Genomic DNA, 14,289 nt, shown 5'->3' with positions numbered 1-14,289 from the left:
CCAGCCCTAGTGGACCATACATTTATTGGTTTATGCAAATAATTTTGTACATTCTTAAAAAAAAGTGTTAGTGACCTCAGTTGTACGACTTTTAGTCAGAGCTAAGTGAACTCTGATCTAAATAAGAGCTCTTATCAGCTTTATTTATGTATGTATTTATTTATACACTGCATTGTTCGATCTGTATTCAGTGCAATGTGCAGCATGCTGGATGACTGTGTGTGTGTCTGTGTGAGGGAGTGAGAGACAGGGAGAGAGAGACAGAGAGAGAGAAGGAGACACTTAACCGGAGAGACAGACAGAAGAGTGAGTAAATGAATGTAGCTCTTAATTACCGCCTGCGTTTCTGTATGATGTCAATAGGTCTGTTGACAGCGCACGGTGATCCCCATTTGTTCCCACTCCTCACAGTAATACTCCGCTCCACGGAGTAACAGAAGAACCCACAGTTCGTCGGCACACTCATGTTTTCTTTAGCCCGCTCTCTCTCAGTAACTCTCCCTCACCCTCCTCTTCTTGGCGGCTCCTCCGCTCTCCTCCCTCTCTTGGATCTCCTCTTCAGCTTGGGGCCCCTCTCATCGCTCTGAGCCCTCCGCTTCTTCCTCGTCTCTCTGGCGGATGGGTCGGACTGTCCGGCTCTGCGCTGCTTCCCCCCGGGACTTCTCATTACCTCCGGCAGCGGAGTTGGACTTCACGCCTGCTGCAGCTCCAGCACCAGCACTGGCTCCAGCGCACGCGGCTTGTGTGACCGGCGCTGGTTAATTCATGCTTCTGTCTGTCTGTCTGTCTGTCTGTCTGTCAGCTGCTGAAAGTCTGCTATCTCTCGTTCTTCCTTTCTTAGTGGATGTTTTGGAGTGAATTCCTCTCGGAGCACCTGAGTTCTGAGTCTTCACCACTCTCTGCACAGATCCTTCAAACGTGCTCCAGTGCGCATCTTGTCTTGGCTCTGTGTCTAAATGTGGCGCTACATTGCAGCGCGCGCTCTCTCTCTCTCCCTCTCTCTCTCTGTCTCTCACTCTCTCTCTCTCCCTCTCCCCTCTCTCTCTCTCTATCTCTCTCTCTCTCTCTCTCATTCACTCTCTGCTACACCTTGATTCACAGAGAAAACACAGGTCTTCTCCTGACCTGCAAACTTGCTCCAGTTTGTCACAGTAGTCAGTCTCTCTCTCTCTCTCTCTCTCTCTCTCTCTCTCTCTCTCTCTCTCTCTCTCCCTCCCTCTATGTGTGTGTGTGCAAGCATGTGTCTGAATTTTGTGTGTTCTGAGGACCAAAAAAACATATAAACCATAGGGAGCAAGGACATTTTACGAACGTGAGGACATTCTGGCTGGTCCTCAGGTTCCAAAGGGGCTTCTTGATGGTTAAAGTTAAGATCAGAGTCAGGGGCTGTGTATGAGTGTCCTCACTACGACTGCTGTGCAGACTTGTGTGTGTGCGGCATACTGTAGGGGACAGTTTTAGTGAGTGAGGTCAGAGCTGAGAAAGGGGGCAGGATCTGAGCCAGGCTTGGTTCCTCCTGCTGCCCTCTCCAAAATCATTTAACACTCTCTCTCGCTCTCATGCACACACACACACACACACACACACACTGGTTTCCATGACTTCAGAGGACATTGCATTTACATTACATTTCCTGGAGACTTGCTCTAACCTCTAACCTAGATTATGAGGACTGGATTTTTGTCCCCATATGGAAGACAAGTCCCCATAATGTGACTGTCTAAACAGATTTAGGTCCCCACAACATAAGGAACACCAGGTACACACACACACACAGTGTGTGCGCGCACGTGTGTGTGTGTGTGTGTGTGTGTGTGTTGAGGAGAGAGGAATGTCTTGTCTATGTTAGGTAAAGGGATTGATGACAGGATGAGTATGATAGGGTATTACAATAAGTAGCTCTTGGGACAGAGCTTGCTGAGAATGAGGAACATGGACACACACACTCACACACACACACACACACACACAGGCCTCGGGCACCAGCATGCAAGGTCACAAATAGTCAGGTGGCAGAGTATTTTTAAAAGAGTAGAAATGTGAAAAGTAAACATGAAGCCTCTCAGTGTCCTTTATATCAAACCTTCAATTGCAAACCTGGATAGAGGCCATGAATTGACATGTTAAAGGGTTTTGTTCAAATGAGCCGTTATGTGAGTGAAACAACCTCTTATTATTTACAGAGGGTGTGTTTTCTGATTGCACACTTTGTTGTCACCAAGCCCTTTAGGACAAAGCATTTCAACACTACAGCACAAAGGATTATATTCAAAATACTTTACATGTACTTTGATGTGTTGACCTTTCACCTTTCCTGTCCAATCATAGCTCATGACCACAAATATGCAGACCTGCCAATTTTATGGAAACTTTCGATTTCTTCTGATGATACTAGCTCTGTAATGAGGAAGAAACCCACATGTCAAAGAGTTAACTGCTAAATGTTTCACTTTCTCATGGTCAGTGTGTGTTTTGCGCAAATTATGCTGGAGCAGCTTTTAATCTGCACATAATAACACAATGTGCTCTAATGTATGCTACAGATGTTAGCATGAGTGGCTTATTTGCTACTTGTATATTAGTAGAAAGTATACCCTCATAGACCACAGAACACATCATTAACTAAAAGTACATTAGTTTGTCGGGTTACATGTTTCACTAAGAAAGATACATTTTCAATATATACATATAAAATATACATAGATACTTCTCCTGTATGTGGAAGATAATCTCTTGAAGTTTTAGCATTTAGGCTAACTTCAGCAGCTCTGTTGCACTGCTTTTCCTTTAAACGTCTTAAGCTTTGGTTAAAATCCACTCAAAAGTGCAAATGTGAATAAATGTAATTGCACTAACGTGTTTCAGGTCAGACACACAGGTCGTCTACAATAGGTTTTTAACTGCTATGTATGTTAGCTAGCTATTTACTGTTTTGGATATGATAGGCCATCTTATGTATTGTCATTTTATCAAAATTGTTCTACCTGTCTATTAGACAGACAGACAGACAGACAGACGACTTTATTAATCCCTTTGGGAGGTTCCCTCGGGGAAATGGACAGCTCCAACATCCACACACAGCACTGTTAATTAGTTTTCTTATGAATTCTTACACAATAGCAACTCCACTGTTCCACAAAATGCCAATAGTATTTGCTAAAGACATCAACAACCTGGTTTCCATTAAAATGTAACTGTTGTGTGAGCACCGGGTGTAACAGCAAACAATCAATGGGGGTCCAGCTTTCTCTTATGCATGAAAAACATCTCTGGGAATGGATTAAAGTCAGATTCTGCAGCGTGATGAAGTTCAACTTAGCAAATTTACCAATGGCATCACCCCGCATCACTGTGGTCTTGTAAGCAGGGCCGGCTCTTGGCATAGGCGATATAGGCGGGCCCCTCTGCTGGAGGCCCCTCCAGCAAAAAAAAATTTTTTAAAACTACTATATAAAAATGATTTTCTATTCCTAGTCGCCCTCATTTGTGTGTTCTCTCTTGAAAAGAGCATCAACCGTGAAGTGTCTAGGCAGGTGTCATTTGATGATACCATAGATGCTTTTCCTGCAAGGAAGTCCAGACGTGTACAATTTTAGTTGAAGTGAAAGACACGCTGGAAAGAGTTACCTGACAGTTTGTTGTTGTTGTTCAAATGAAACTGTTGTGATTGTTCTTGTGGTTGCTGTAATTCAATACTTGAAAGTTGTGATTTTTTGCTGTTTGCTGTTGTTGTTCAAATTAAACATGTGTGATTGTTCATTTGGCTGGTGTAATTCGTGTGTGTGTGGGGGGGGCACCGGAGAGCAATCTCACCTAGGGCACAAAATTAGGTAGAGCCGGCCCTGCTTGTAAGGTAAGGTAGAGAAACGAGTGGCAAGAATTTAAATGAAAAAGTAAGAAAATATGTGTGGTTATAGGCTGAGGACCATAGAACCACTGCTTCATATTGAAGTTCGGACACATAAAAAATGCCATTTATGGATATCAACAAATTATCATTATAATATTTTCTTTCTTTTTTTCAAAGCGAAGGTTAACACAAAATTTGGTTTTAACTTCTTTATGACAAACACTTATTCATATATCAAACAATTTGATATATAGTGAACCTTTTTCCAGCTCAACGTGCATATTTATAAAACTGAGAGAATTTATTCCTTCTGGAAAGAACAGTTTCTCTGACGTAAGCTCGATGAAGGATGTTTTGAATTAAAACCTTACAGTGACCTGCACTTTTGACACTTTTTCATGACAGGAAAATTGTTCTCATCATGTGTAGTTAAACAAGTAAAGTCCTTAAAGAAATGATTTTTTCAAAAGTCCCCTGTTATCTAGAAGGGACACACACACACACACACACACACTCGTGCACATGCACAAACAGTCATTGTTTGGCAGTGATACAGACACTTTCACAGTCCTCAATGTATCTGCGTCACTGTGGTGGAAGATGGATGGAGGGAGAAAGACAGACATTGAGTGTTTGCCTCTGCTCAGTATCTTCACTTCTCTCCTTCAGACAGTCAAAGAGCTGAACTGAGGTTGATACGATGTGGTGAACTTATCTGTTAAACCTCATAAAATAGGGAGGCATCATCAATTGCAGCTGACCTCTGGGTTGTTGTTTTAATAGTCTATTATGTGCCAAGAGGCCTAATGACATCATGTGTTGGCTACATGCAGGCATGGCAAGCATTCCTGTATAATGAGCTGCTCAGAAGTCAGTGTGCTGCACCGTTTGTCACAGTTGTTTCCTGTCAGTGCACACAGTTTGTTTGTAAAAGCTGACTAATTCATTTTTATTGTGGTATTGGCCACTGCCAATAATTATATTTGAATAAAAATAAAACAATTCACCCAGTACAAAAACATGGTTGGTTTGGGTTTCATCTACATGTTTTAAATATAATTGTTGTGGTTTTTTAATGAAATTGTTAAAAAATATTTAAAAATGACTAACCCAATCTACATGTTCCATGTATTCTTGGTTCTCTAGCACTTAGTTTTAGTTTATTAACTAACAGTGATGATGTCAGTGCACAGCCACATTTAGCCTGCTTCAGGTGTGTTTGCTTATGTCTGAAATATTAATGGAACCATGTATTGAAATACATTGTTTAGGTACAGGTCTAACAACAAGAAGTAACAAATTAATGCTTGGAGGCTAAAAATGGTTTATCCAATCATTTATGGTATGACGAGACCTGTTTATCTCAGATTATTATGTATTTTAAAATCCCTTCGATGCACCTTCAAAACAGCTACATTACACACCTACAGCACCAAAATGCGTTCATAAAAAAATGAAGCTATAAACATTCGATAAATTATTATTGTTATTATTTTATTTTCTCCTGATGATTTATAAATGTTTTTAAACCTTAAACTGCCAAGTTTTTGTCATAATGCATCAAAAAGAGTGATTTGAATGGGTTTCAATAGGGACATTTTTGGCCATAGGTGTGTTAGTGCGAGCATTTTATTTAACGTTGTTTACAATAGACAATAGAAAATGTGTCTTGGTGTGTGGTTAAACATGTATTGCATTTAGTCTGTGACCCAGAACAGACTTAATAAATTATATACATATTTACACGAGAGTTTATACTGAGGGACTGAGTGTTGGGTACGGAAGAGTTCAAGAGTTTAAAAAAGCAGCTGCAGAAGAGCCCAACACACACTCGAGCAGGGAAGCCCATTCCTACATATGTAAGAGGATCTCCAGGAAGAATTATTCCCACAAAATGACCTCTTCCTTGAAAACACTTCTTTCTCACGTAAACAGTGCAATAATGTGAAAACCGTGTCTGCATCGGAAATACATGAAAAACAGGTTTACAGAACTTCTTTCCCACCGTGCAAGAGAAAAGCAAACAAACTAAAACAAATGTCTTTGTGGTACAAACACTGTGTACGTAACAAAGCAGCAGCACCGGGTGTTAGCATGTGGTGCTTCCTATAATTAACTGAGTCTCAGTAATGTCAAACGTCATGTCATGCATGCACTGTAGTAAAGGCTGTCAGTGTGTCGCCTCATGATTCATTAGGCTGCCATCTGTTAGCATGACGGAAGGATTTAGGTCTGGACTGGTTTGGGGACCGTGTGGACGATAGACTTGTTGGCACACATGGAAATGCAACACGCACACACACACTCATACGTATGCACACACATTTAAGACTTAAGGGGACATTAACTCTAACCTTAACCTTAAGTTTTTGCTGCTGCTGTTAACACGCCACAGTTAAAAATAGATGTCTGACTTTTTAACAGACCTCAGTTCAGCATTTATCTTGATCTTAACATGTGAATGAAATTAAGGCGGCATTCAATGACCCATAAAAAATGTATTATAAAGCTGTAATTTTCAGGTAAAAAAAAAACCAAAAACCTTAATAACCACAACAAGGATGTCTGAGGAAAGACAGACACTGAAAGTTAAATCCTGCACTGAGATTTGGCGTCAAGTTTCCATTTTTACAAAAATAAAGTTGTATTCTATTAAGACAATACACAGTTATTGTTGTTTTTCCTGAACAGGCAGTCATTGCACTCTGAGTATAACTTAGTCAGCTTCCCCCTCTAGTGGTTACAGGGAACAATCGCCCTTTCGGCGCTACTTTTGAACCCAGCACTGAACAAGACTTTCCTTCATATTTAATTTAATAAGCCAATATGACAGTGTGCTTATTTACGCTGTTGTACTGAATGATTTCAGTTTCTCTTTTATCGTGGTAGGAGTACCTTAGTGAATATATGGAGATCAAATTTCTTTCCAGACAATACAAGTTGAAGTTAACACATTGTATTTCATCATTTTGTGAAGCCCACTTCAAGTTCCACTTTATAGGTTAATATAGTATGTAAATAATCTATTTTTTTACGTACCTAGAGATGATGTAAACTTTGATTTGGTGCCATATAATCAAACTGAGTTGAAGCTGATCAGACCCTTTGGACCAAATAATATCATTTTACAGGCCACACCTTTTACTTACAACTAAAGTGGCAGCGTCTCCACTCTGTTTATTATACAGAAGAATCAGAGAAAAATAACAACACCTTTAATTTCCTTTTGAATTTGCAGTCTTGCTGCCGCCACAGTCTCTATGAGGTTCAGATAAAGTGAATATGGTTCATTATTGTCCACTCTCTCATACAGTGGAGCTGTTCATTTTGACTTTCAGCAGCATTAGTGCTGTGTCGGGCTGCTGTTGCTGCCAGCCTCAGGAATCGATGAGGCTCTGGAGGCAATTGGGGAAATCAGTCATGCTGAAAATATGGAGTACAGCAGTGACGCACACAGCAGCCAGTCCACCACAGCCACACAGGCCCTATTGACTAAGCTGGGTGTACGTTTGGGAGGGGGTTGGCAGCTATAACGGGACCTCTGACATTGACACTGTTGCCCTTTGGTTGGTTGGCCTCACTTGACACTTTTTTGTGTCGTTTAGAGCAACATATAGATGTAATGTACAGAAACAGCAATATCTTGAGACGTGTTCCCATTTCTTCTGGTGCCATAACTTCACATGCAACTTATGACGAAGGTGTCATATAGTTGGTGTTATATCACATTTGGTTGCTATGACTATAAGGATAAACACATGAAAACAACACATTTACTCCTAAACTGTGATTCTTCTGCTTAACATTTGTTCTGTTAGAGTTCCTGTCTGTGCAGACTTGATAAACCAACTATGAAATAAAAAAAAAACCCTTGACACTTTTTGTTTGTCGTCCACATCAGTGAAATAAGTCTTCTCACGGTCTCTCAGTCTAACCCTCTCCATCCAATTGCTGTACTAAAAGCGGCCCTATCTCAACTCTCATCCACTCTATCACGTCTTCACCACCCTCTCATCTGTGCCTTTAGCCACCTTGTCTAAATTATCTCTTTTTTCCAGTCTGTCCCTCACCGTCTTTCACCGTCGCTCTCTCTACTTCAGATAAAAACGACATCTTCTTAAACTGTCAGCGCAGCACTGACTATCTCCTCCTGATAACCACTGAGAGCTCTCTTCTGCAGCCATATTCGGCTAAATGCACTGACGCGGTGTTGTTTAAAAGTACACTACGCTGCCAGAGGAGCCATAAAAAGCATTGTTGAGAAGTATGTGTGTGTGTGTGTGTGTGTGTGTGTGTGTGAGTCATAAGGTAGGAAGAATGGTGCCCTGGTACTCTTAGTACAAGAGAAGAGTAAGAGCTGTCTCTATTGTGATGGACACATCTGAAATACAAGAGACTGCTTTGTATGTGTGAGTGTGTGTGTGTATACACTTGTATTTGACGTCTCTTTGGGACTTGTTCTGCCATAAACACCCATCTTGTCAGGACCAGTAGTCCTCATGGAGACCCAAACCTGGTTGTAATGAGGCATAACCTCATTTCTGAGGAACCTGGTAATGATGAGGGCTAAGTGGTAAATTTAGGTTAAGGATAGAGTTAGGCATTAACAGGTTGGAATAATGTTTTGTTTTGGATTTCAGCATGAGGGGGAACATAGCTGTGTAACGTGTACGTGTGTTGCGTTACATGGTAAAGTTATTCTTTCATTAAAAATATCTAGTTTTTATTTAGTACTTTTGATGGTAACTCTTTAATTTATACCCATATGGCATGGTAATCATTTTTGAAATGTGATATTATTGTAATGCTATCTTGTTTCTGCAGTAATCAGAGAGTAATAGCTTGGCCAAAACAATGGAAAATGTTTGATTTAAAACACAACAAAGAGTTTTATATTTCACAGATGGTGGCCTACAGGAAGCAAAATATAACCTGGTATTAGTGTAATAGTTTCACTGTACAAGAGTTGTGATTGGTGCGTAGAGTGAAAAAAAAAATCAAAGCATTCTAATGCAAGAGTATGTTTCAGCACTTTTTTTTTATCATCGAAGTTGCGAGGCACAAATCAGGTAAGAGGAGAATAGAGGCTTGTTCTGTTCTGTACTTCAGTATTTCTGGCTGTGGTCTAAAATCTCCTGCTTTGATCTCCTCATATGATTCAATCAGGCTCATGGCTGGAGGAGGACAAATGACAGAGGCAAGGCACATGCCTTATGCCCAGAGTTCAGAGAACTTTGCCATATTGAACACTAACCTGAAAAAAAGGTCTGATGTTTTTCCCCCTTTAATGTGAGGAAGAAGATATTCCTGATGAACATGTGTGTGTGTGCGTGTGCGTGTGCGTGTGCGTGTGCGTGCATACTGTATTTATATGCCAGGTCTTCCCATTTCTTTACTCTTTACTCTGTTTTAATTCTTTTATGTAACAAACTCTGCTGCAGGGATCTTATGAGAGCTGTAGTAAATTGTATGGTTGTTTTTTTTTTTCTTCCCTAAATCCCACATGCATACACAGTTGTATCAAGTTTCAGCTGCACTTGAGTCAAACATTCACTTCAGCTTGCCTGCAAAAACCACCATTTCCCACCCAAAGCCATAAAAAGTGAATTTGACACATTATCTAATTTTCCTCAGTTGTGATTCTTAGACAGAAAACAGGCGTGAGATGTGTCTCATGCTCTGCTGCTCTCATGGATCATTGTGCACGATCAGCAACGTGTCACTATTTCTTCAGTCTGCTTGTGAAAACAAAAAAAGTTGAGGACCACATGACAGTCATACCGTGCCTAACAAGGAGAGATATTGGTGTACAGATCCATCGATCCATCATGCCACCCCGAGGCCTGCACTGTCAAATCCAGCACACAAGAGCAATGTCCTCTGGACTGAAGAGTGCCAGGTCATTTAATTACAAAAACAAACCAATGCCATACTGTTGACATGTTTTTGTCATCAAAATGAGCCTCTCGCATGAGCACAACTTAAAATATAAACGCAGCATGATGTAGACATTGAGACAAAACACCACTGTAAACACATAATCAGAGTGTGTTGTGTTTTGAGTCTTCACATAACAGACGACTAAAAACTCGGCCTTCACTCAAAATCACATACATACCCAATGCAGGAGTGTCTCCGCGTGGAGAAGTTGCCATGCATCTTCCTCGAAAAGCGCAAGTCTTTGCTCATCATTTTTACGGTGGATAAACAGCTCAAGGATAGTTCAGAGAAATGTCAAAAGAGCAGCTCTGGGAGGTGGGAAATGCACAAAGTCGACATGTGTGGTGCAACAAAAATCCCCATGCTGTCGTGAATGAGAGAGGAGAGCTGTCCAAAATTCCTTTACATTATCTGTGCTCGCGAGAAGAAAGATCCCTTTGAGAGGACGGTGCAGGAAAAACAGGTCCAAGAGTGACAGATGCAAAATGATGGCAAGATGCAAAACAGGAGAAATCAGTGCAGAGTCTTGTCAGCTGCACCTGGCAGGAGTGTGAATGAAAGGGAACAATAAGAGAGGCCTGCTGTATTTATTACACACTACACATTAGCTGTAAGTATTACTCTTTCATTTGCTGCTCAGCTTTTGGTCCTGATGATAAGACTACGTCTGTTTGTTTTTGTAGGAAAAAAAAGGTTCAGAGCTTCTCTAGAGTGTGTGTATGTGGGGGTGTTTGACTTTGTTTGTGTGTGTGTGTGCGTGTGTGTGTGTGGACAGCCTAAAAAAGCAAAGAGTTTTGTCTCTAAGAGACGTTTGTCCATTCAGTATCATCTCACTGACAGTGGTGCCAAAATCAAATCAAGATAATTTAAAGACGGTGTCAGCTGTCAGCGCTCATCTGGGGCTCGTTCCTCACTCATTCTCCTTCCAGCTCTCCATCACAGACGTGCCAGGATGAAACGCCTCTCTTGTGCATGTGTCTGTGTGTTCCCGTACTCCTGAATAAGGGAACGGAATTCCTCCAAATGAGCTGCTCGCAAATTCCTCAACAATCAGCCCTGGACATGTGTCTGTCTGTTTAAAAAAACAAGTCCAACAGCACTGACACAGGGCTGTCCAGTGCTTCTGTGAGGCCGCACAGCCGACACACTGGGTTATTCTTAGTGGGGGAAAAAGTGAGATGGAAAGAGTGTTATAATCCCATCAAATGCTCCCTGGAGTGGGCTGTCCCAGGTCGTCCCTGTCAGTGGGCCATAACAAGACTTCTGCTCTCTCTCCTCCTCTTCTCTCCTGAGAGCGGTGGGACCAAACTCAGGCTTAAAACAACAAACAACAACACTACCTCCCCTGAGAGAGCGAGAGAGAGCGAGAGAGAGAGACTGTGGAGGGGTGGGTGCTGCTGGGTTGGTCCAGAGATGAGATATGACAAAGGAAGTTGGGCAGTAACACATTAATTGCTTAGTATATTATTACTTTAATAACATTAAAAGTATTAAATGATTCCACTCAATCACAATCACTTGGTAGAGCTGCCCCGGTTCGAATCCCGCATCGGACAGTCCTTTCCTGCATGTCATTCCCCTCTCTGCCTCCCCATTTCCTGTCTTTATCCACTGTACTATCAATTAAAGGCAATAAAAGCCCAAAAATATATACTTAACAAAAAAAAGAAAGAAAGAAAGATGGTGGCATTTGTTGTTTGGCTCTGGTTTGGGATGTTTCTGGGTGCTAACACTTGGCCAGTGTGTTTATATCCTCCAGCCAAAAACAGTGAGGAGTGTATGTGTGTGTGTGTGTGTGGGGGGGGGACGACAAGTATCACAGGAAGTTCATTTTATATACCACATCGCTGAGACATTACTATTTGAACAGTAGCCTATATAAAGAATAGGAGGAGGGGCCAACTTTCAGCCCACAATTCCTGCGCGCTCTACCTTTAATCGAAAGTAAAGCCGAGTGACTGCGTTCCTCTTATCAATTAGTTTTTTTTGTCCTTCAGATTGTATCTTATGATGTTGTGTGCGTGCGGCAGGTCACGGCAGGTCATGGCAGGTCATGGCAGGTCACAGAAAACAGTGAAAGATGGCAGTTAGTTTTTGTTTCGTTTGGAAGTTCTGCAGTTTGTCGACTAACTGCTGATGAAATAAAGAGGATTCAGTTTCAAAAGTAAGTTGTCGTTCATCACTTTTCGATTGTTGTCCAGTAATAGAATGAAAAATGTAACTTATTATCTTTGATACCAAGTAACAGGTAAAGTACTATTATTACATATTTAAATGAGCAATAAGTAACTCATGTCACTTTGTTTGTAACTTGCCCAACACTGGAGAGAGGAAGAAAGAAAGTGAGAGTGAAAGAGATGTATAAAGAGAGAATAACAGTATTTTCGGTTGTTGGAGTGGGACTAATAGAGGTGAATTGAAAGAAGATAAAACAGGCTTTTGTTTTCTTGCAGTGATCGTGTGCAAACTTTGTGTTTTCGTGTAACCGGCCTGCTTCCATGCCAGGCTGCTGCAGCACACGCATACCGGTCACTCAATACTTCAATATCGCATGTGAGCATCCGTGCTTTTTTAATAGATTAGTCAATTTTCATCCTTTCAAATTGAGTTCTACTCTCATGCCACACTATAATCCAGCTGATTCATAGAATATCGTCTCCGGTGTTAACGAATATGTGACTGTGAAAATAGTGAAGACAATAATAGGTAATGAAGCATGAAAAATTTTACTTTTTCATGAAGTTATTAACGTTGCACTAATGTCAGACTATTTAATATTTAAGAAATAATGAGACCAATTAGAGTTATTTAGGTTCATCTGCATGGATGTACAGCATATAGTTAAACTAAGCTCAGTCCAAGTTTATTACATTTGGGCGACAAAGACTAATGATGTTTCTCAGCAGCACCACACTGGCCAGAACCTTCACTATCAAAACCATTAAAAAACACAACTTCCTGTCAATAACTGTCCTGCCACAGCCTCACAACATAGTGGCCTCTGGTGGCAAAAATTTGAAATGCAACGTTGATTTCCATCTGTTAAATGCGTGAGTGTCCTTATTTTAAACAAAGAACATACACTTAAGTCAGACTGGGAGTAATTATTCTTCAGTACATTCACAAAATATTAAGTAAATATTAAGTGAATAAAACGTTCCAGTGGCTAACATTGTTGACTCACAGCAACAAGGTCATCGGTTTGATACCAGTTCGACCAAGGAGTGTGTGTGGAGTATGTTAAGTTCACATGTTCTTCCTGTTTGATCTCTCCAACTTCCCCCCACAGTCAAAAAACATGCAGATTAATGGGATTAGGTTAATTGGACACTCTAAACTGTCAGCCGGGATTGGCTCTAGCCCCACCACCCTTGTGTGGAGCGTAAACATTCAAAAACGACTCGATTAATTCAGAAATGTTAGTGAATTATATGAGCACAATGTGATTTTGTATAGATTATGTCGATATCTAATTGCTCACTAACTGTATCATTTAAATATATTACATTAGCAGGGTTTAACACAGTTAATGTCATATTTGTGTTGCCAAAATATCACATGAGTTAGGATAACACTTTGGCATTTAGATCATATGGTTGCATGTGTAGTATATGTATTTATTGCTAACTTTCATTGAATTAATCTAAGAAACCAAAACTTCCAATCTGTAGATGAGCATGTATATAAATTAAAGTGGTAATTATAATGTTTATTTAAGCTCTAACAGCCCATAAAATCACATCAGGACAAAAACGACCAAAACCTGGCTCATACGAACATTTTTTTCCATTTGACATGATGTCTGGATGAGTGGAAACAGAGGATTAAATCAACGTGGACACACAGTGAAAATATCTTTGCAGCTATGTTCTATATCTGAACTGCTTGCGACGTTTATTTTCCGCTGGAACTCCAGTTTGTTTAATTCCTACTCGTGGCCAGTCATCCTGCAATAACTCATCCCCATGCATTTATTTCAGCCCTGACATTATGGGACACTGCACATACCCCGGCAGAGGGACGCGTCTAACGGCTTGACCTCGGAGTTGTATAATAAAAGCCCTGACATGTTGAATGTCCACGTTATCGCGCAATGATCTCACATTCCGGATTGAGCTTTGAAATCTCCTAGACTATACTCTTGACCTCTACTATTTAGGTTTTCAAAAAACGTCCAGAAATCAATCAAACAGGAACGTTACAGTAAATCCTAAAAAACCCAACATTTATTAAAGGTGAATTAACCTGTAAACAACGTTTTCTAGTGGGTAATGGCTTATTTTGGAATGTTTTTGTGCCAATATAAGCAGTGTAGGGTTTTACAGCAATGGCTGTAACTCTCCTCCGGCTTTTAATTTTATTTCACAGGGGTGAATGTGACCGAACATCACATTTGCAAGTTGGAAACACATTGTAACAATCGAGAGCTGCTTATACTTACATCTAAGTGTGTATGTGTTGAGGACCGAAGGGTATACATTGACAAGACGATGTGTGTG

The 14,289-nt window shown here is 40.7% G+C and overlaps 1 protein-coding gene across 5 annotated transcripts in view; it reads right to left on the bottom strand.

Annotated features, from left to right (window-relative positions):
* The window catches only part of pde4ca (phosphodiesterase 4C, cAMP-specific a), a 51,757-nt gene that overhangs the window by 28,325 nt on the left and 9,143 nt on the right, over positions 1-14,289 (bottom strand). Inside the window, exon 1 of one of the 5 annotated variants that reach the window (XM_044029625.1) lies at positions 9,969-10,495. The exons of 3 other annotated variants lie outside the window; for them this stretch is intronic. In XM_044029625.1, coding sequence (XP_043885560.1) covers positions 9,969-10,042 — 74 coding nt within the window. In that variant the 5' untranslated portion in view covers positions 10,043-10,495. Of the gene's footprint in view, positions 1-335; positions 1,018-9,968; positions 10,496-14,289 lie in introns of those variants that run through there. One more of the 5 variants, XM_044029616.1, reaches the window with a different exon arrangement.

This window comes from Solea senegalensis, linkage group LG1, assembly GCF_019176455.1.
Source record: "Solea senegalensis isolate Sse05_10M linkage group LG1, IFAPA_SoseM_1, whole genome shotgun sequence".
Taxonomy (NCBI): domain Eukaryota; kingdom Metazoa; phylum Chordata; class Actinopteri; order Pleuronectiformes; family Soleidae; genus Solea; species Solea senegalensis.
The sequence above is the reverse complement of the archived record's forward strand: the minus strand, read 5'-3'. Positions and strand labels throughout refer to the sequence as shown.